This window comes from Cibotium barometz, chromosome 38, assembly GCF_041138505.1.
Source record: "Cibotium barometz isolate CiBa-2024 chromosome 38, ASM4113850v1, whole genome shotgun sequence".
NCBI classification, from domain to species: Eukaryota; Viridiplantae; Streptophyta; class Polypodiopsida; order Cyatheales; family Cibotiaceae; genus Cibotium; species Cibotium barometz.
In genome coordinates, this window is record NC_141083.1 from 22,760,635 (window position 1) to 22,783,407 (window position 22,773).

At 37.5% G+C, this 22,773-nt stretch overlaps 1 protein-coding gene across 1 annotated transcript; it reads left to right on the plus strand.

Annotated features, from left to right (window-relative positions):
* The first annotated feature begins 1,186 nt into the window (after nucleotides 1–1,186).
* Nucleotides 1,187–7,244, plus strand: LOC147616493 (putative linoleate 9S-lipoxygenase 5). Its single transcript, XM_086777568.1, has 9 exons — nucleotides 1,187–1,907; nucleotides 2,101–2,408; nucleotides 2,602–2,845; nucleotides 3,260–3,616; nucleotides 4,741–4,826; nucleotides 4,906–5,013; nucleotides 5,229–5,536; nucleotides 5,651–5,914; nucleotides 6,411–7,244. Exons 1-9 carry the CDS (start codon nucleotides 1,499–1,501, stop codon nucleotides 7,168–7,170), a joined length of 2,844 nt encoding a protein of 947 aa, XP_086633694.1. The 5' UTR covers nucleotides 1,187–1,498; the 3' UTR covers nucleotides 7,171–7,244.
* Nucleotides 7,245–22,773: the final 15,529 nt, after the last annotated feature.

The following is a 22,773-nucleotide window of genomic DNA, read 5'->3' on the forward strand; positions in this document are numbered from 1 at the left end:
CACTTGCATATTTTGAAAAATACCTAAGTTATAGAACAAAAACCTTCAGATTTCAAAATTGTCCTTTATAAATAATTTCATAATTTTTAGATAAAAGTTTTCCACTTTTAAGGAAAATGCTTTTAAAATTTCAATCACTGCCTTCAAGTCAAGTCAAGCTAAGCCAAAATTCCAAATGTGTTTTTTTCCTAATCTTAGGGTCACCATTCATGGAAAAGTTGCTCAAAAAAATGGTGTTTCATCCCATGAAACACGACAGTATTTTAAAAGACAACATGAAACTCGATAATATTTTAAAAGCCACGGTATTCAAGCGTAGTGGACTGCAATATATATTAAACCCTTCTTGCAAGGTAGAGATGCCTTGATTCAATCATCGTACAACCCTTCTTGCAAGGTAGAGAGATGCCTTGATTCAATCGAATGCACGAGCACATAAAACAAAAGTTAGTAGTTACTCAAGCCTTGAAATATAATTAACTACTCAAATCTTAATTCAAGCTTTTCCAGAGCACATTAAGCGATTTTAATTTTTGCCCACCTTTTTGAATCTAAGTCGAGTGACCAATTATTTTAATTTGTGTCAATTGAAGGTGTCGTCTGTCTGGATGACAAATATTGCGTGACGATATTAAGTTCACGTGTAGGCTCAAGTGAAAAATCCATGAAAGTCCCGTGAGGATCATGTCGCAATGCGCACGAGATAGCATTTATGAGCAACTGCACTTATCTCAATCAACTTAAAATATAATCTTGATTTCTGTACGTAGAATACAATCTTGATTAACACACCCGGATGGATTTTATCTAATTTTAATTTATCACGAAGTTTAAAAGTACATCATAAGTATGTCATGCTTTCATGGAGCTGTGGTTAATTAGTCTAATTCGTTACTAATCACGTTTCACTTAACACAAGCACGTTTTTCCAACCTTAGTTTGACAATTTCCCACTTCACGCCGGCCTACTCTCACGCCGTACTAGTTTTGGACGCGTTCATCGCTGTCTTTTCAAGGGGTCACGGCTGGTGTTTATCCATTGGATCAATATTAAATTGGTTCGTTTGGCGTCTATTATATTTATTCATTCAAAAATAGGCTAAGTTCTAACAACGTCGGAAGAGAGGAAGAGCTGAAAGCTAAGAATAGAGCCTGATGAAAGAGTGTGTGTGCTTTGAAAGGTTTTAGAGAGAGAGAGAGAGAGAGAGTGAGTGTGTGTGTGTGTGTGTGTGTGTGTGTGTGAGACAGTGTGTGAGAGAAAGAGATAGAGTTGAAAGGTTTTAGAGACTCTGTGTGAGAGAGAGAGACCAGGTGTACTTTGTGTGTAGAGAAGGAGCTGGGAGAGAGGTTTTAGAGACTCTGTGTGTGAGAGAGTGAGTGTGTGTGTGTGTGTCTGAGTGAGAGAGTCGAGAGAGAGAGAGAGACAGATCAGGTGTACTTTGTGTTTGCGCGTGGGCTTTAGAGAAGGTGGAAGAGAGTTGATAGACAGTTTTTCACAATGATGCACTCTAGTGTACATTTCGCTCCATCTGATAAACCTAATTCTGTTGAATCAACAAGAATTCCTATTAATCAGCACACCTCTAAGCTTAGCTCAATTAGGAATATAATTAAAACGAACGAGGGGTCTCCACATTCATCTTCGATTTCTAGCTGCCCACCACCTGCATCTGCAAGATCGAAACGGCCTCGTGTGAATATCATCGGAAAGAGCTTAGGAAAGCTTTTCAGTGATTTTATTGGTGGTAATGACGAGGATGGTAAGGTGGAGGTAAAGGCCACTGTTTTCTTGCAAAGGAAGAATGTGTTTGATCTCAACGACCAAATTGCACGCGTGGGTGACGACGTCGCAGATGTAGCAGGCGAGAATGTGGAGTTGCAGCTTGTCAGTGTGGAAATTGATGAAGGTAATCACTGATGAGGAGCAATAATTAGCTTGTGAGTAATTATCAAGAGGGGATTTATATATAGTGTAATTATGGGTTGTCGACATGCTTTGATGGAGATATTGTGACTAATATAGAAGAGGATGCGTGAAGATACTGTTAATATATATTGACACTATAACTGTTCTCGCGCGTGGTGTGGGCGAATATGCAGAGACTGGGCTGGGGAAGAGGAGTGACGTAGGAACACTGGAGGGGTGGATGTCGAAGCCCAACAGCGTGGCGGCTGATGAAGGGGAATTTTACAGGGTGAGCTTCAAGGTGGGCAGGGACTTCGGCGTCCCGGGCGCCGTCCTAGTGGACAACCACCACCCCAACTGGTTCTTCCTCAACTACATCACGCTCGACATGCCCCCCGCCGCCGCCGCCAACATGCCTACGCAGCAGCTCCACTTCCAATGCAACTCCTGGGTTTACAACCGCCGCTATTACGACGGCCCTCGGATCTTCTTCACCAATGAGGTCAGCGCCGATATTAATGCATGGCCGCTATAATCTGTGCTTTATTTTGCAATAATTATAGGTTATTTTTACGTCGTACTGTTTAAGTGGTTTTCATAATTTGGACATCGACAAAATTATACAGTATGTATTCGACGAATGAATGATCTGATGTGCTTCGTTTTCTTCTTCTTCTTTTTGGTCATGAGCAAAGGTATGCCTGCCAAACCAAACTCCAGCGGGGCTGGTGGACCTGCGGTATTCGGAGCTCCAACAGCTACGAGGAGATGGCAAGGGGGAGAGGTTGAGGCCTGACAGGGTTTATGATTACGATGTGTATAATGACCTCGGTAACCCTGACAAGGATGAGGAGCTCTACTCCAGACCCATTCTAGGGGGTTCTAAAGATTACCCCTACCCTAGGAGGTGCAGAACTGGTCGAGCCAGAACCAAGACAGGCAATTCGCTACGCTTATAACCATCCATTGCCTTGCTTTCATTACTTTCAAGTTTAATCAACAATATATTATGCAAAACAAGCTGCTGCTAATGAGTGCATGTTGTCTTCTTAGTAGAAATAGCAGTATTATCTATAATTAATGTAATCCTCAAGACGATCATACGATGTTCTTCTACCCAGGTTGTCTACTTCACGCATTAACACTGCAATGAAATATAGGGGGAAATCCCGAGAATTGCAATGAAAATCACCACTTAATCAGGCATGTAGTTATATGATAAGCGGTTGATTAACAAGGCGATTGATGATGGAGAACATATTATCGCATGCCATCGCGATTAGCATGATGACGATGATTATAAAGGATAAAAGTTGACTTTGCATGATGATGGATGGTCATGCCATGATGCAGATCCGAGATCGGAGAGGCCAACGGAGCTAGTGGAGTTGGTGTATGTGCCAAGAGATGAGAGATTTGGGCACATAAAGAAGTCAGATTTCTTGGGGTCGTCGATAAAGTCGTTTGCGCATGAGGTATTGCCCACAATAGAGAGGCTCTTCGAAGGGAGCCAGGACTTCAATGGTATCCAGGACATCAAGGACCTCTACTCCAATGGTCTAGAGCTCCCTATTGATGACGTCTCCCCCCTCACCGATGAAGAGAAGCTAGCTGAGTTTAAACATCCATTGGAAATCATCCGAGAGCTCACCGACACAGAATCTGGAGACCCCCACATCATCAAATTTCCTAAACCTCAAATCATCCAAGGTAAGAATTAGCCAACTTTCTCTCTCATAATTAGTAGCTAGTAGCTAGCATTTTCCTCTCTCATAATCTGCCAAATCATAAATTATTCTCTTTCTTAAAAAAAAAGAAAAAAGACACGAGGGATTATATTATAACATATTCGAATACAAAATGCTTTTTACACAGAGAAGCATAACTCTTTAATGAATAGATCTTTTAAAAGCTACAAGTTCCGAAATTTTCCCTACTATTCCCTGATGATCCTCACCTCTTCTTTTATTATTTCCCTATAAATTATTCTCTTTCTATAGTATTTGCTTCATTTGTAATTTAGCAGCTAGCATTGTGCACTTTCTACCTTTACTACCATCCTTCCTTAGTCATTGCATAATAGCAATTTGTCTTGCGTGGCATTTGGCTTCTTTTACGAAAGTATGTATATGCATTGTATCAGTATTTGCCATGGCAATTTTGGGTACTCAAAGTGCATGTTGGTTGTTGAAGGGCCATCAGAGGTCTCTTGAAATCAAAAAATATTGATAGAAGATGTTACTAATTTGTTGTGTACGTGTTCAAATGTCCCCTCCTATGAAATCATAGAAATCTTGACAGAAGATGTTACTTTGTTGTGTATACCATTGTATTTTAAAGGTTGGACAACAAATTAATGTTTTTTACTTTTTTTGTGTTTGTGTTTGTGTTTGTGTGTGTGTGTGTGTGTGTGACGATACAAAATACTACTAGGACAAAGGGAAGTGTTTATAAATTTTTTAAATGTAGAGGTTTTGAATTAAATTATGACATGTTAAAACTTTTACTTTGGCTTTTTCTCAAAGGTTAACTATGTGTTCCACCATGTTAGTTAGTTTAGGGTGGTCAAAGGTTCATCTTCAATAAAAAAAATGTCGTTACTTTGATGTTATGTCACTATATATCAAGTTCACAATTTAAGCACCATTCTTATGCATGGGTTTCCAGTTTAATCAACTTGCGCTTTTTTTGTCTTTCCAAATGTTTTAGAAAAGGGTGTGAATAAACATATTGGAAGCCTGTGTCTTCTTAATTAATTATCGCATGTTGTTTTTATTTTAAAATGTTGTCTCTAGCTACTAATGTAAATTATATTATGTGCAATTTTGAAATAGAAAATGATATTGCATGGTCGGGAGATGATGAATTAGCACGAGAAATGCTGGCTGGCTTAAATCCAATGGTCATTGAGAGAATTACGGTAATTTTTTCGATAAAGAAGTAGAGATCAAGGTTTAATTAAGTGAATTAATGCAATAGTTATTTAATTTGTATTGCAGGAATTTCCAGTTGTGAGCAAGCTCGATCCTAACATTTATGGACCAAGAACTTCCTCTATTACAACACTTCATTTAGAGAGAAATTTAGAAGGTCTCACCGTCCAAGAGGTTCTCACATTTTATTTTATTTTATTTACATCTTCATTCATTTGTCTTTTTTTAAAAATCCCTTGGCTCTAATGTGCCTCAAAGAGAAAATTGGTTTGTGAAAAATGTTTCTTCAATTAATTTTGAAAAAGAATTCCTCGTTCATTTATTTTTTTAGTTACCTTGTAATTTTAGTATAATAAAGCAATTACATTATTTGATCCATCAATGAACAGGCCATCAAACAAAACAGGCTCTACAAGTTGGACTACCATGATGTCTTCTTGCCTTACTTAGAGAAGATCAATGCACTAGATGGAAAGGCTTATGCATCTAGGACTATTCTATTCTTGACAAAACAAGGGACACTCAAATTGGTTGCCATAGAACTAAGCCTACCTCCTAGCTCAATCAAGGAGGGCTTTCAAATGAACAGAGTTTTTACACCACCCACAAATTCAAATGAAAAAGACTTGATGTGGCAGCTTGCCAAGACCCATGTATCTATCAATGATGCAGGTTACCATCAACTAATTAGCCATTGGTAATAATTTCTCCTTTACTCCATTCATGTGTTTACTGTATCAATTAGATCTATTTGTACCCTTAACCATATCAATAGTTACCATACTTGTATTAATTTTGTTACATCTTGCAGGCTTCAAACCCATGCTTCCATAGAGCCTTTCATCATTGCCACTCATAGATGCTTAAGTGCTATGCATCCCCTTCATGTTTTATTGGAGCCACATTTCAAGAACACAATGAACATAAATGCCATTGCAAGGAAGGAACTGATCAACGCTGATGGGGTGATTGAGACAACATTTTTCTCGGGTCGATATTCAATGGAATTGAGCTCTATAGCCTATAAAAGTTCGCGTTTTGACGAGCAAAGTTTACCGGATGATTTGATCAAAAGGTAATTAGTGTAGGATGTGATGGTCTTGGCTTGTGTGTGTTGCATGCATGGCTTTTACAGTGTTTATAACAATAACATGCATGCACATTAGGAAAATATGAAAAAATGCATCTTGTGATCGCATAATGTCATGCCACCATTAATCTTCATGTTATACATGTAAAAGAGACATGATGCTTAAGATGATCAGGACGATACATAGTGATGAGTTCTTCACATGTGCCATCAATGGAAAAGTGACATGGATGGAGATCTTGGCTACTATAATGTTATACATCGGCATGCATACACACACTTTACTGATGCCAATGCAAATATTTACCATCTCACATCAAATGCATGCAAATGAGACATGATGATAATAATACATGACAAGTATAAGAATGGTAATGATGTTGATGAGTTCTTTTATGTTTATCAAGTGCCATGGATGTAGCTATCTTTTTATTTTTATGTACTAGATTGTCGCTCGTAACAATTTTCCACCTTTATGTAGGGGAATGGCAGTGATGGATTCAACAGCAAAATATGGACTCAGGCTACTGATAGAAGACTATCCATATGCAGTGGATGGTCTTGAGATATGGTGGGCGATAAAGGAGTGGGTGAAGGATTACATAGAGATTTTCTACAAAGATGGGGCCACAATGGAGGGGGATGAGGAGCTACAGAGGTGGTGGAGGGAGGTGAAGGAAGTAGGGCACGGGGACAAAGAGGAAGGGTGGGTGGATTTGAAAGGGGTAGATGAGCTAGAAGAGGTGGTGACAACGATAATATGGTTGGCATCAGCACACCACGCAGCGGTGAATTTTGGGCAGTATGCATATGCAGGCTTCATGCCCAACAAGCCAACAATGGGCAGGAAGCTCATACCAGAGGAAGCAGACCATCATAGCGAGGACTCAAATCTCCTTCGCTCGAACCCCACGTCTTTCTACTTGCAGGCTGTCTCTTCTCAGTCGCAAGCCATCACAGTTATGGCGGTCTTGGAGATCTTGTCAACCCATGCCTCTGATGAAGAGTACCTTGGCCAGCGCACAGACTCGCCCTTCTGGACCTCCAACCATAGAGTCCTGGAGGCCTTTGAGAAGTTTGCCTCTCGCCTTGCTCAAGTGGAGGCAAACATCTCCTCTCGCAATTCGGATCCTTCCCTGCAAAACCGACGTGGTGCAGTTCACATCCCTTACACTCTGTTAGCTCCCTTCTCTTCAGAAGGAATGACAGGCCGTGGCATTCCAAACAGTACCTCAATTTGATTAGTGTAATGTACCCAATAATTGTTTTCTAACGATATAACCATCAAAGCAAGAACTGTGCACATGCAAAATCAGTATTTTGTGCACATGCAAAATCAGCCAAATACTGACAAATTTTCTTGCCTTCGTACGCCTTCCCCAAAAATAGGTATTACCCTTCTTAAAATCAAAGTTTAGAGGTTTAATTCGATCCTTTGCCATTAGAAAAAATCTTTATTTTAGTAACGTTTGGCATTGCCTCTTACAATTCTGTTCTCGTAATTTTCATCAATCATATTGCCATGCTGTTTTGGAACATACAAAGTGTTTGTTTTGATAATGTTTCCTACCTATCTCTTTCTTCCTTGCATAAAACCCTAATTTATTTTTTTGGAGAATATTTAATATATATTAGTCGCTGCCAATAATTACATCTAGCTTTATTTTTTTTGAGAATATTTGATACATATTAGTCGCTGCCAATAATTACATCCAACTTTCGTTTTACAACTAATGCCAAGACTACATTTTATCGTAATGTCAAAATATGACAGACACTAATCAAAATTAAGAAATACTAATGAAATGCTAAACAAGCTAAGAACTAGAACAAGAGGGATTGAAATGAGCCGAAAAACATATGTTGTGTTCTTCCATTCATAAGGGGTTATTTACACAAACAAGGTGGGCCTAGGGTTTTCCTAATCAACCCTACCCCTCGCAACCATGAGTCCACATTTGTCTACCCAAATAGGACTAAAAGAGACCCAAACACTATCTAAATGAGACTCACTTAAGCCATCTACAAGCTCTTGAGGCACGAACCAACCGTAGCAATGCTTTTGTTTTATGCTTTCATGCTTTTTTTGTTCTATGTTTCACTAGGAGGCATTTGGATTCCAAAAGGACCCTCGAAGGATTCCTAATTATAAGGGATTAAAGCTAAAAATGTAGAGACTTAAGGGGACAAGGCCAATGATAACTCCCATTTATAGACTTTCCATCCCTTCTACTTGCCTAGACTTTACCTTATTTTAGGGCCTAAAACCAAATATCCCCAATCGTTACCCTCTCTCCCCCTACTTTTCAATATACAAACATTGCTCCCTCTTTACTTTTTTGATTTTTAAACATTCATTCCTATTACTTTTTGAAATTTTTATCCCCACCTCACTCCTCTCTTGCCACACATCAACAACTTAACAGGTGTTTTAAATGGGGTCCAAAAAAAACGTTTTGAAATTTTGACACTTTCTCCCTTAAAAACTCCCTCCCAACATTTATCTATATTTCTCATTCTCTCTCTACAAGTACTGTAGAACTTCAAAGCAAGTGGATGTACTTTTCAGCTTTTGAGATTTTCCCATAACTACCTACTTGTCACATCAAAAAATTCTCGAATTTAAGGAGACCCAAAAAATTAATTTTGGCTTTTTTAAAATTGTGAATATTAGGTTAAACAATTTGTCCCCAAACAATATACATATGAAAAATATTTTATTTCTCTCATTTTCTCACACTTGCTATTAAAAAAAGCCCAAGTCTTTTCAACATATAAACATTCCTCCCTTTTTACTTTTTCAAATTTCAAACATTTCCTCTCATATATTTTTGATTTTTTTAATGTCCCATTAGGACATTTTGGAGGTCATTCATAGGGCCTTGTAAGAAAATCGTCGATTCTTATTTTCTCTCTTTAGAAAAAATCTTGAAATGCTAAAATAAAGAGAATGTAAAAGTCATAAAAGTGTAGTCTCTGAGCCAGAGAGGTAAATTTTCTCCTAGGCAGCCGTCTTAAAGTTCGTTGGAACCTTCTTTAAAATAATACATTTGAAACTGCAAGAATAAAGTTCATTTAGGAGGATATTGTTGCACGGAAGACAGTTTGGAGGGAATTAGAACCTTCATCTCTAATTTCAAAAGACAAATACAAGCCTTCTCTCCCCATAGCGAGTCATATTCTTTCACTCTGCCTCATATAGTATACTTACTCATTCCTAGAACACTCCAATGGAGAATAACCAGGTACACACTCATTCTATTGAAGAGTCTAATCATGAAAGCATTAAGAGAAATTACCATCTGCACATTGATCTAGATAGTGCGTATGCACCCGTTCAAAAACGCAGAAGTGGACAACTATTGCTCTCATCAGATGTCAAAGATTATATGAGGTTGTCGGGGAAGCAACGCATAGACCTTTGAAGTGATGGCTCCATCTATCCTATTGACCCTTGTACTGCTTCACATCCTCCCTTTTCAAATCTATCCCACAACTCTCTTGCATTTTGCAGGTGATGGCGCCAAAGGCTTACTAGGATATTGCAAGTCAATTTCTTACATGCAAGAAAGAGAGAGGCATTATTCACAACACTTAGAAAATAAGCTTCTTGGCTTGTCTGGTGAATGCAAGACACAGAAAGTTAGATTGGAAGAACAAGAATGTCAAATCAATAGACTAAGAAGTGACCTCCATAAATATAGAGAAAAAGACACAATCATTGGACCGCGCATACAGAGAAGAAAGCTGAAAAACGTCGAGAACTTGAGGCCATAAGGTAATATTTCACTCCGAAATTGGACTACATGGAGGTAATGTCTAGATTCTGAAGGACACTAAAAGTCATCTAATGAAAAGGAAGTTCCAATGAAGCCCTCTAATGGAGGTGTTAAGGCAAGAAGATTTCTTTCCAAGCCAATGAATAATCAGTAACACAAACCTACAAAGTTAGGAAAGCAATATACAACAACCTATACAAGTTCTCATCATTCCAAAACTTGGTGGAATCAGTTTGAAAAAACCCATTTGGATGTTTTTCATGATTTCTTAAGCACGTCTATATATCACCTTGACCCATTTGACATCAAAGATGAATAGACTAAATGCTCTAAACCCAACCTCAGGAATATCTTGAATAGCTTCACAATAGTCAAGAGTGTTCTCTATGACATTGTTATCATGTCTACTAGTGCAACTTTCTTGCTCAAAAGTTACCATCACACCAGAATCAAATGTGTCTAATTTAGAATCCACACGCTCTATACAAAAGTGCCTTCCCTCTAACCATATTACATTATATAGTTTGTACTAACATTAAGCAAAAGCATGACATTTAGTATAGTGCATTAAACAAGGTCTATAACAATCGAAGCATGAGACAGAGATGAAGAATATACTTACTTGACGGTCACATCCTCATGCATACTCATGCTCTTCTCTTGTGATCATCTCTCCATTTTTTGATTCCATCGATATTGACATACAAAGCCATAATTTCTATATTCATCACATTTGGTAGAGGTTCCATTACACTAAGTTTGGACTCACAAAAGGGCCTCTAAGAAAATATTAAAAAAAGAATGGGATAGCCAATGAGAGAGCTGGGATTCTAGATCCATGTAACATGGATCTTTTTGAATCTTCTGCCTAGCAAATCTTATAGGATCAAGCTAGTGGAATATAATATTGGGACCAAATATTAAAAGACTAAAGAAACATCATATGTGCCTTGTGGTCCTCACAATAAAATATTATAGTGTCAGAATAGTGAATGTCCCGTCTCAATCACGAATTGTTTTCCCACTTTCACTTTTCATGCTTTGAATTTCCCCCCTTTTCAGTCTCCTTCCTTTTTTTCTCTACGGAATTGGATTTTATCATATTTCATTCTTCCTTGCTTTGTTTCTCATAAAAATTTATTGTAAGCATCCTCTCTAATATTTCTATGTTATGGTAAATTTTTAGCTCATTTGGACATAATATCTTTGAGATATTGCCAATTTCTCATTGCGTTCTTGAAGGTAGTCTTTCTTCTCTGTTCTTTTAGGAAAAAATTTAGAGAATAGAGTGAGCAAAAGAAGCAGCAAGGTCTTGCTGCCACCACAGGATATTGCTTTATACTCTGAATCATGATTTTTAGTTACTTTATGCCTGACATCAATCGTGATGATGTTCCAGACTCAACTAATTATGCTTTATAGCATTTGTCATGTGAGTTTTCTTTATAACTATTGCATTTGAGGGGGGACACATACTGTGTATTGCTGATGGTGATGTTTGTAGTCAATTATGAATTTGACCTCGCAGTTGTGCTGTCTTGGAGACATACTTGTATGCAGTGATGTTTACTTGCTGAGATGTATTACAAGGATGCTAGTGGTGTCATAATGTTACATTGTCTTCAACTTGGTTTCCTTGTCACTATGCATCATTCAGAATTTCATTACATCAGTCTGTGGTGTGGGATTACACATCTCTTTTATTTTGCCTTACCGAGAGGTGGACTTATACTCTCATAGTAATGGTTGCATGTATGTCTTATTTCCCCCACTTTGACAGATTGTTATATCAAATCCTTTTGATTTTGTTGCTTCCACCTTGTCAGCTTGACCATTGACTCAAACTCCTTTGAGTGATGTATTGGCATTCCAAAATCCTTGACAGCTTATACATTGCTATTGGAAATTGCTTACATCTTCATACCATTAATTGGTACTGGTGCTGAATCTGTGGAGCCTCCTTTGGGTCCAAATCAACCTTTTTGCTGCTTACGCATATTAAATAATTCTACTTTCCCATATTTCCCTAGGTCGGCTACACTTTGATTAGGATGCCTTGGGCATTGCATTAATTGATGAGGATGCAGCCATTAAGCTCACTGCTGTCTGCTGCTGGATGGCATGTAAGGTCAAACACGCACCGCCTCTCGGACATGCACCTTATAATTTTGTTGGTTCCGCCCTTGTTGCTTCCGCATTAAATTAGAAAACCCTTTCTCTTCATTAGGGCCAAAAATGGAAAAAAAAGGGCAGTGTAAGGATCGGATTAACTTTCTTAATTAAAGTGATTTAACTAAAATAGTAGAGACAAATAGCTATAACACCATATTAGTGAATTTGGGAATTTCCCAATTCCCATTTTTGAATACTTAAAAAAGGGGACATGGATAACATGTTTGTAAGTTTCTCAAAACCCTATCATACGACCTATCGTTGGAAAGCGCTTGAAAAATGGAATCTAAAGAGCTATAAGGCGCTCATTTTGGATTAGTGGTGTTCAAGTTATGGTTAATCCAAACTTTTGACCACGTGTCCCAAACTTGTGGGAAATTTCCATATTCCCCAATATGGTGTTCTATATTAAATGTATCTCCTTTATCTATATTTAGAGGAGAGTGTCTTTAATATGCCATCCATTAGGTATCTATAATGTCTTTAATTCACCTATCCTTAGAAGCCGTGTTACCTACTTTTGTACATGTTTTCTAAAACAAGCTTATTTCAAATATTTGAATCCATAACATACTTCTCTCTTCCATAGGGCATGATGTGAGTTTTTCCTTCTCTTTTATTTATACTATCTTTTTTTCTCTTCTTGCCATCTCTTTCTTTCTCTTTGAATCATTTTTATTGCTATGGCGACTCGAAGGATTAATCCATACTCAAAGAAAAGAAACCATATCAACTTGGTGCTTGACAAAGAATGTTGTACATGGAGAAGTATTGAGCACAAAGCTCTACATGATGAGCTTGAAGCTCAAAGACTATGTGCAAAAGAAAAGAAGCATGTAGATTTATGCATTCAAGGAGGTAAATACCCTCTTGACCCATCAACTGGTAAGCCTACATCATTTAGCACTTTGCATGATCTTATTTGATTAGAGAAGGATTATTTGGATAGTGCTCAATGGATAATCAAGCTACTATTTTCCATTATCAACACACACACATGGTTGAATCTCTACTTGGTGTGTAGAAGGAATCTGTTAAAGGACTAGAAGACATCATGATCTCACAAACTTACGTGTAAATGAGTTAGAAAGACTACTTCCATCATTTCACGAAGAGGAAACATAGCTTAGACAAACTAACAAAAAATTGAAGGAACATGCACTCCAAAAAACCGAACTAAAAAACACTCCTTTTGGGTTAAGAGAGAGAGTTAGACAGTTTAAAAGTGTTACATGCCTAGCCACACATGGGGGGTGCTAAGAAGAAATGGATGAGGCTTGCTTGAAGCTACATGAATAGTGTGGGAGGTTTCTACTTGAATAATCCTCTAGATAGAATTGCTATAATCAAGTCTGCTATAAAAAACAATGTCTTGATTGAAATGCTCAAAACACAATTGCAATAGGTAATTGACCTAGACTACTTGGAAAGATTCCCTTCCAAATATTGAAAATATATATCTTTTTTTAGCATTGGGTAGAAATTTACATTTTGATTCTCACAAAAAACTAAAATTTACTTAAATTTGAAATAACTATAAGTAAATCAAAGCACTACCTTCAAAATATATCAATTTTTTTGTACTTGAATCATTATGTGTATATATTGCTTTATTTTTTAATTATTGCACAAATAGCATCTTCTAAAGAAATAAAAGTTTGTGTGATGATGTGGCATGTTTAAGATTTAAAATACTTAAACATACAAGGCAAGGTATAAAAATAATTTATTAGTTTCTTTGAAAAAATTCAAGCGATATAGTTAGCAAATTTTAAGTTAATGAAATTGTAAAGCTTGTGTAATGTTACATTCTTTTATATAGTAAAGCTTAATATGTTGAGAAATAATGTTACAATCATTAGTATTTCTCATTAATGATATATAAAATTCTATAATTTAAAAAAACCAAATACAACACATCATCATTTGAAGATAATAAATAGTGCTCTAAAACTTTTCAACAACAACAATTTCAAATCACGAGTAAACTACAACCAATTAAATAAAAAAAGAATTTAATGCTAAAAAGATTGCTAAAAACATATTGAGTAAAGTCTAATTGACATATAAAGTTTCTACTTTGCTAAGGTGAAAGCTAGCATGACTAAAAGCTATCAAAATCATCCTATTATTGGTGAAAGCTAGCGTGACTAAAAGCTATCAAAATCATCCTATTATTGGTGCATATGTACCTTGTTCAATTACAAAGTATCAGTTCCCAAATATAAAGTCCTACCAATCCTACTAGTTGTGCAAAAGCACTTTATTTTAGTACCAAAAACTTAACTAGGGATCAAGTATTTGATCTGGGGTTGGGAATCTTTTTCCCCCATCATTGTTATTTTGATCTCCCTCCACTATAGCTTCTAAAAGGATTAAGACATCGCCTTCACTCTCCATGTCAGCTAAGTCTCCTAATTCCCTTGGCTCATCGGATAGATGAGGTAATGGTTCTTTAGAAGCAAACTAGAAGTTTTCATTGTTCTCAATAGAGATTGCGCCGACCTCTTGGTCTTGATCAAGTAGCTCTGCAAAGCCCTTAGCATGCTTGAACCTCATCAAGTTCCACAGCCACACAATTCCATTTGCGTTGCAATGCACAAGTAATAGTCATCCCTACGATAAAATTTAAATCTTTAAGCTAAAAATACATAATTTGAGAGCTCAAAGCAAAAATGTTAGAGATCCAATATATACCTATTCCAGAGAAGAGATCCAAAACCCAATCATCTTGAAGTGATAAAAGATCAATCAAATGATTGATTAATCATTGAGGCTTCTCATATAGATTTACTAATAATTTGGACTCTGCTACATAGCGAAGCTTGCGAGTGACAACAAGAAAAACAAAAACATTAGAGATATTTGTTTCACAAACATCAGCCTTAACACGTTTTTTTCTCTGTCTTGTCATAATATCCAATTGTCATCATCTCAAAGAAGCTCTTAAAATGAAACCTTGGCACGTGATCAATATTGGATTTGACCTTGTAAAAAGTAGTAAAATATTTTAAATGTAAAGCTTTGCATATTGAAATACAAAAGAGTTTGAAGAAAAAAATAAATTAAACAAAAAACAATGACATACCACACTAAAGACTCATGAGCATGAGTCTCACTTGCCAAAGTAACATTGGCAGATGATGCTTGCACAGTACTATGAAAAATAACCACTCGCCAAAGAGAAGTTTTTGTAATAAGCTTGATATCCTTCAACATATTTAAGACTTGCTTATATGTAAAGGCTTTCTCATAATTAGTAGAGCTAGTCATATTGAATCCATAAGGAATATTGGCCACAATGAAGGTGTAATTTTTTCTAGGAATAATATCAACAAGATTTGAGACATCACCAGTAACAACCTTGTAAAAATAAGCATTCGAGGACTTAGTAGGATGAAAAAACTCTCATAGCTCTTCTTTAATTGGTGGAGCAGTATTTATAAGTAGAAAGTGCTCTTTCTCATGCCTAGCACAATTCAAATGTACAATGAACTGTTGAGGACAATCACTATCCTCACTAGTAGTGCTTGATCTCTTCTTCTGTTTGGTATTGCTTGAGGGGGGTTTCTATCATTAAAGAAAATAAACAAATATTTCAAACTATAATAGCCAATCTTAATAAAAATAACTTTTAGAAATTATTAGACACAAGAACCTATCACAAACCAAAACATGTGTTAAGAAAACCAACAAAGAAAAACTTTTCTCATACTAATTCCTTTGTAGTGGATAGATATAAAATATCTATTTTGAAACAAAAAGGATGTTATAAATCCATTTTGAAAGAAACTAGAAGTTCAACATATATTTTGAAATGAAATGGATGTCGAACATCCATTTTGTGCCAATTTGGATGTTGAACATCCATTTCAACACAAAATGGATGTTCAGCATCTAGATACTGGATGTTCAATATCCACCTTCATGCATATATAAATATTAATATAGATGTTATACATCCATTTTAAAAGAAACTAGATGTTCAAAATTTATTTTGAAATGAAATGGATGTTGAACATCCATTTTGTGCCAATTTGGATGTTGAACATCCATTTTAACACTTGGGGTTTCACTATATGTAAACTCTCTATACCATGTGCATTCAAGGCCTAATAAAATACACCCTTTTTCTAGTCAATCTATAAATACCCCCTTTAAATGGTACCCTTTTGTCCGTAAAAAATGTGTTAAAAAGGGATTTAACAAACCCCTTTTGTTGAACCCACATGCTACGCTTACATATTTATGTGTGACAATCAGATATTAGTGGTTGAAAATGAAATACACCCTTTTTCTGGTCAATCTATAAATACCCCCTTTAAATGGTACCCTTTTGTCCGTAAAAAATGTGTTAAAAAGGGATTTAACAAACCCCTTTTGTTGAACCCACATGCTATGCTTACATATTTATGTGTGACCCCCCCCGCCCCTGAGTTTTAACACAAAATGGATGTTACATCTAGATAGTAGAAAAATGGATGTTCAATATCCACCTTCTTGCATATATTAAAATTAATAATGCATCTCCACTCACCAACACATCACATTTTACATTTCTACTAAAAGGTAATCAGATATTAGTGGTTGAAAATGAAAAATAACTAGCCATAGCAAAGGAATTTAAAAAAGAATTAGAAAATTTCTAGAAACATGGGATAAAATTACTATTATCTAAAAAAATAGAAAACATACCAAATCTCTAAAAGCAAAGTAGAACTCTTGAAGGGAAGCTTGTGAGCTTGAGTGTGGATATTGTTCTCATACTTCCTCTCATGAGTGACAGTTTAACTTATTTATCATGACTACTTGGATTTTCATAAATACTTTGTGACTGGAAAACACAAATCAAATAAATACAAAAACAAAAAAACCTTATGTTAAAAGAATGCACAAATAAAAGTACATAGCTTACTTATTTAGCTCGGCACCCATGTCTTCAAGTGTAAGCTCCTTCCAAATCACAAGCATCAGGACATAAAGAATTACTTTCTCATACTTGATACATTGCAAGGATCCCCAAGGAATCAACTTAATATCTTTTGGAAGCTCTTCCACAATGAAGCTTACCTTTTTATTGCATGCTTTTTAAACAACACTTGAATCATCAATTTTCTTTAATGATTTTTATCCTTTCAACTGTTTGCTTTCCCCCATGGTAAAGATTATTTCTTGATCATCCCAAATCTCACTAGTACGGGATGCTAGTTGGAAAAGTGGATCATATTTTCATACCCCATTTGATTTCTTCTCCTTCTCCACAATAATTCCAACTTCTTGAAGGAACTTTCTTCTAAGGGTAGAGTCTGATTTGCCATTCTTCTCAATGCAGTCCATGTACTCATGGTGGTGAAAGAACTTTATTCGCTCAATGAAAGACATCTTGGCCGGATAGTCATTGTTGTTGTTGTGATCCCAAGCCAATAGCTTTGCTTCATCAACAGTAAGCCCCACATACACTTTACAATCTACTCGATAAAAGAAGGTGCTATCTTTGTTTTCCATATGTAACTATTCTCTTGCTTTAGAAAAGGGGGAGCCCCCAATGACATAGTAAGTGTACTCATCAATCTTTGAAATATCAAAAGACTGTCTATTAGGACATTGTGCTGGATTGACAACTATAATAAAAGGAACAATAGTAGCATGTGAATTGAGCTTCATCTTTTTCTTTAAATTCTGATTTTATTGTATGGTTCTCTTATGATGGGATATTGAAATCTAAACACACACACACACACACACACACACACACACACACAGAGTAAACTCCATAGACTAATGTTTATTTCTCATTTTTACAATGTGTACTTGGTTTATTAAATTTTATTTTATATTACAAATGATATCATAATATTTTTTGGTAATGATCAGCTAGGGGATAAACTCTTATGTAAGAAGTAAATTAATTTTAAGAAAAAGAAAAATTCAACTTAAAAAGTGTGCCCATTGATGAATATATAGTGGAAGAGACACAAGTTTACAAAAAAATGAATGGGTTATCCATCACGAATTAATGGGTTCACTTTTCTCTCTAAAAGATCTGAGAGTTCTGAATTTCTTGTTGAATTTTTGTCTTTTATGAGGAGTGATGAGGATAAAAATTTTAAAGCTTTTTAGCAAAAACTTGCTTTAAAAGGAGCTATGGGGTTTCTCTCTTCTCTAAGAGAAATGATGAAGTTTCTCTCTTGAGTTTTTGGGTTTTCTCTCTTCAAATTTTTGGTTACAAAAAAAATTTGCACCCACAGGAGAGAGAGATAGATGGTAATGGAATAAAGTGTGTGTATATATATGTATATATATATATCTATATATATATATATATATATATATATATATATATATATATATAAAGTTTGTTGTAAAAGGGGATTTATCAAAGTGTTTAATATTAAAGCTTAAGAAATCTCTTTAACTAAAGCTAAAGAGTGTAGCTTTAATAAAAGCTTAATAAACTTTTGAGAAATGTCTATGTGCAGTCCCTTTTGCTATAATAAATCATTTGTAAGCTATATTAATTAAAGCTTACTAAATAAAGCTTAAATTGATTTTTATGAAATAATCCCATCGTCAGCCTAATCACAAGCTTAATATAAGCTTAGGTGAAGCAAATCGGTGCAATTAGGGCATCCATCCCTGGATTTGCTACGTCGGATGGAGAGAGAGAAGAATTTAACTGTGCGCTCACTACAAGAGGTGGGACCATTATCCGTGCTTTTTTTTACGCTTTAGAACTAAGCTTAAAATCCTCGAATGTCGAAATACGCATCAAAAAAAGCATCAAAGTGGAAACGTCAAAATAAGCGCCGAAAGAAGAGTTGAAAAAAAGAAGTTTGCCATGCTTTTTTTTTTGACGTTCTTTTCGACGATGATTTCGACTAATATTTTGACTCCGATTTTGACTAAAATTTTGACACTAGTTTTGACTGACATTTTGACACCTGTTTCGGACGGATGTAGGAAACTTTCGACGCTATTGTGTCGAATGCTGGAAACTTTGGACACACTATTTTCGACGGATGCAGGAAACTTTCGATGCTGCGACGGATACAGGAAACTTTCAACGCTTGTTTCAATGGTTATTTCGCCGCGTGTAGGTATTAATTTATTTTAGCATAATGGTGCATCCAGTTGCAGTCTTGTAACTGGATGCACCATTATGCCAAATTTATAGAGTACCAAAGGCAACTGTACTCTGATGTGTGAAGAATGAAACGAATTTGTTGAAAAAGTTAGAGTGCCATAACGTTTTCGACATTACAAAGTAGGTACACAATTCACACAAGTGCAAACAATGGCCAAATTATATTACAAGATGTGAAATTTACATATCAAGCTCTGACGAGATAAGCCAAAATTGAAATTTACATATCAAGCTCTGACGAGATAAGCCAAAATTTGCATACAAGCTATACAAGCTCAAACAAAGATGTGAGCTGACCAAAATATGTATGTACAAGAGAAAAGACATGGGCAAGGCCACTCTATGCGGAGACAACGATCTAACATGACATGGCAAAGCAAGTATACAAATCATAAGGTTAAGACTTGCCGCACTTACCATATCTGCAATGCGCCTCTAATTGAGGTTGATGCCTTCTCACTCAAGCTTCTCCAAAAGAAAGTACGTGTTATGGCGGCGAGCAATGTCCTCCTCTTCTCCTGTTGTTGCCGGGCTGACCAACCACTTGATTCTAAAAGTACAAAAACAACAAGATAAGCGTAGATACTTACAAAGTAGACATAAAATCAAATGAAGTATACAAGATAAGCATTGATACTTACAAAGTAGACATGGAATGCATCCCAACTGCCGCTTCCAAGGTGAGAGTTTCCTACGCTCTCCATTCGGGATTTGGTCACATCTCTTGTTATTGTTGGTAGCGTTGGGGATTTCTTGCATACTTTTGCTTCTCCTCATTCCAATCCTTGATGCTCATGTACCAAGGCTTCTCACCCCCTGCCTTCACTCTCTTAGTCACATCTCCCCGCCAATGTTTCATGACGTCCACCATGTGGTCCCTAATCCACCTTATGGGAATGACATCACTACTGTTGGTGGCCGGCTTGTACTCATCCTTGATTTGATTTATAACTCTATCTTTCTTATCTTTATCCAACTTTGGCCATAAAGTCATTTGCAAAGACAATGTGACAAAGCTCGCGGATGCAGCTCTTCATCTCTTGCTGCCCGACATTATCCAAAACCACATTGCCATTGACAATTGTGCAATATTTTTCCCCATCGTCGGTGGGTGTGGGTTGTGTGTCAAAACGGCATGATGATCGCGAGTGTGGAGTACTTCTGGCGCTAGATGGGGAAGGACACTCATGTGGGGGTGTAGACCCATCCGTGTCCCCACTTGGACAACAACCGCCTCCACCTCCACTACTCGAGTGTTGTCCTCTGTGAGTGGATGAGCGACCTGAGGGAGGGGTTCTAGCGGCTCTTTGTGGGGTTTGTACAGGTGAACTAGGGTTAGCGGTGGTGGTGCCCAATGGTGCAGTTGAAGTGCCCGCCCTCTTGAGATATCGAGCTCGTCTAGTGAGGCGGTGGCCACTGATGACCTACCTGGGGGATAGGCCCCACACTTACACCACTGGCATGGTTGGTGAGATCTTGGGTGATATGCGGCCAGTGGGATGACAGGCTGTGTGACAGCCATTCTAGAGACTGGCATAGTTATAGCGCCAGCTCATTTAGTCGGGTTCACATTATAGAGAACCCGTGTATGTATTGGTTGAGTACCTTTCATATTGTGTGTACTCTTATCTTGTATATGGTGTGTTGAGTGTTGAGTAGAGAAGAAGAAGATTTCAGCCTCTCACCTTGAGTGTTGAGTAGAGAAGAAGAAGATTTCAGCCTCTCACCTTCTGTGTTCTCTATTAGGGTTTTGTGAGTGTGTGTGTGTGCTTGCAAGAGCTCAAGCTCTCTTCCCCCCTGCATCTTTTCATGGTATCAGAGCCTGGTTCGTGCTAAGGGCTGAGCTGCAAAGCAAGAGAACCACAGGAAGTGGTACGAGGGTAAGAGCTTCAACTACTCTTCCCTACTTGTGTTGGTGACTACACCCTTGTCGGGAGCTCTACGGGAGGCACCGGCAACGATCTCTGATTGAGGAGCTTTCTTCGCGGGAGTAAAGCTAAAGGGCAACTATTTTTGTCATATCGGACACTATTTTCTGGGCCGAAAATGCATTTCGGGCGCGTCTGGACCTCCATTTTTCAAAAAGCAGGCGATTTCGAGCACTGCGGGTAAGTCATCGACTCTCTGCAGAACTCTGTTTTAAGAACTGCAGGAAGACAGATTGACTGTGCAGACACTGTGGGTGCTGCAAAGAGGTCTACAGTTGCCATTGGGTGTATGTATGCACATTGAAGTCACTGGTTGTGACATTTGAGAGTACTGCAGTACCGTTGTGCAGAAAATATAGCAGTTTGCGCAGAAAAACCAGAGTGCAGTTTCTGGTAAAATTGTGTGCTTGGCAAGATGTCTAATGATGGCATAACACAGATTGTGGCTGAGAAGCTGGATAAGAATAACTTCCATGCTTGGAGGTTCAGGTTGACGAATTTCCTGATGGGAAAAGGCTATTGGGACTACATAGAAGGTGAGCATGAAGAGGCACCGGAGAGACCGGATATAAATCCGACTGCTGCAGATGTGAAAGAGTTTAAAGACTGGAACCAAGGAGCCAGGAAGGTTATGTATTGGCTTTCCATTAGTATACAGGACACCATGATTGGGCACATTCAGGATGCCAAGTCCCCCAAGGAGGACACCTTGGTAAAGCTTTATGAAACAAATACCAAGGCACGTAAGATACAGTTGAAGAATGAACTTCATACTGTGGAGAAAAAGAGCATGTCTGTGAATATTGACTATGCGCTGAAGATAAAGGGTATTGTGGAATCCCTTGCATCTATTGGTGTGTCAGTAGATGATGATGACAAGGTGGAAGTCTGTCTACGTGGTCTCGGGCCACAATACAAGGCGTTCAAGACGTCTATTCAGACTCGGGAAAACATTTCCAACTTTATAGATTTGGTGTCTATGTTGATTATCGAAGAGAAGAGCTTGGGTGAAGACCAACAGTCCTCACAAGGAGGTGGCCGAACAGGTAATCAGAATTATGGCCAGCAGCAGCAGCAACAACAACAGTCCCAGAATCAACAACAACAACAACACGCAGGTGGAAGAGGCAAATTCAGAGGCAGGGGGAGTCAAAGAGGCTATGGAAATTGGCAAAGGCAATATAATGATGCACGTGAATGCTATTATTGTGGTAAGCCTGGACATGTGCAGGCAGAATGTTATAAGAAGCAGGCTGACATGCAAAATGGGAAAGTGCAGCAAAACAACTATGCATCCTCCTCAAGCAGAAATAATGAGGACAATGAATGGTTGTTTGTTATGCAGCATGTCGTGAATGCCATGTCTGAAAATGTTGATGCAGCACAAAAAGATAATGTATGTTATGTGGATTCAGGCGCTTCGAACCACATGTCATGGGGAGTGGTTGAAGGAGATGAAAAACCCGGAAAGACCAGGTTTTGTGGAAACAGGGGATGACACTGCTCATCCAATTGTCCACGTTGGAGATGTGCCATTGTCTATGCAGGATGGCAAAGTGAAGTACCTTGCAGATGTACTTCATGTACCGAACATAACAAAGAATCTGGTTTCAGTTGGCCAGATGATTGAGCAGGGTTTGTAGGTTTGGTTTAACCCTGATGGGTGTTATGTTGAAGATTTCAAAGACAAGTGCAGGTTGGTTGCAAAAGGCAATAGAGTGGACAGAATGTTTACGTTGAATGTAGACATGCCTGAAATGAGTGCTGCGATGTTTGCAAATGGTTCAGGAATTGTTGCAGACACAGACATATGGCATAAAA